Source organism: Calidris pugnax, unplaced genomic scaffold (assembly GCF_001431845.1).
Source record: "Calidris pugnax isolate Ruff unplaced genomic scaffold, ASM143184v1 scaffold1441, whole genome shotgun sequence".
Lineage (NCBI taxonomy): Eukaryota > Metazoa > Chordata > Aves > Charadriiformes > Scolopacidae > Calidris > Calidris pugnax.
In genome coordinates, this window is record NW_015091955.1 from 19,914 (window position 1) to 21,048 (window position 1,135).

Consider the following 1,135-nt stretch of genomic DNA (forward strand, 5'->3'; position numbering starts at 1 on the left):
CCCCCCAAACCTTGATGCAGAGGATGTGGGTCCCGGCGGCCACCAGCTCTCGGGCCAGGCCCAGGTAGTAGTCGAGGCCGTACTTGGTGCGGGTGGGGTCGGCCACGTCCCCGGTGTAGGACAAAGCGGCCTCCACCACCGCCCCGGCCCGGCCCGCGGCCTCCACCCCCAGCACCAGGTTGGGGACGTAGTTGAGGGCATCGAAGACCCGGAAGATGTCCATCCCGTTGGCCACCGCCACCTCGCAGAAGCTGGGGAAGGTCCCCGTGTCCTCCTCATGTCCCCTCGTCTCCTCGTGTCCCCTCATCTCCCCACGTCCCCTCAAAACCCTTCGTGACCCGCCATGTTCTGGTGGCCCTCCATCCCTTCGTGATCTCCCATGGCCTCATGATCCCTCATCCCACCATATCCCTCCATGTCCTTGATGTCCCCTCATCCTACCACGTCACCCCACGTCCTCCCGTGCCCCCTCATGTCCCCTCATCTCCCCACGTCCCCTCAACTCTTCATGACCCGCCATGTTCTGGTGGCCCTCCATCCCTTCGTGATCTCCCATGGCCTCATGACCCCTCGTCCCACCAGATCCCTCCATGTCCTTGATGTCCCCTCATCCTACCACGTCACCCCACATCCTCCCATGTCCCCTCATCTCCCCACGTCCCCTCAACTCTTCATGACCCGCCATGTTCTGGTGGCCCTCCATCCCTTCGTGATCTCCCGTGGCCCCATGATCCCTCATCCCACCATATCCCGCCATGTCCTTGATGTCCCCTCATCCTACCACGTCACCCCACATCCTCCCATGTCCCCTCATCTCCCCACGTCCCCTCAACCCTTCATGACCCGCCATGTTCTGGTGTCCCTCCATCCCACGTCCCCCCATGTCCCCACGTCCCTCCTGTGTCCCCACGTCCCCCCACTGTCCCCACATCCCCCCAGTGTCCCCGTATCACTCCACATCCCCCCATGGCCTCATGACCCCTCGTCCCACCTTGTCCCTCCGTGTCCTCCCATGTCCGTGATGTCCCCTCATCCCACCATGTCCTTGATGTCCCCTCATCCCACCACATCGCGCCACGTCCTCCTGTGCCCCCTCATGTCCCCTCATCTCCCCACGTCCCCTCAACCCTTCATG

At 63.5% G+C, this 1,135-nt stretch overlaps 1 protein-coding gene across 1 annotated transcript in view; it reads right to left on the bottom strand.

Annotated features, from left to right (window-relative positions):
- PC (pyruvate carboxylase) overlaps positions 1-1,135 on the bottom strand; it is a gene marked incomplete at both ends in the record, with an annotated part of 28,210 nt that overhangs the window by 19,910 nt on the left and 7,165 nt on the right. The window contains 1 exon segment of the mRNA XM_014962168.1: positions 11-384. Within this exon segment, the coding sequence (XP_014817654.1) occupies positions 11-384 (374 nt within the window).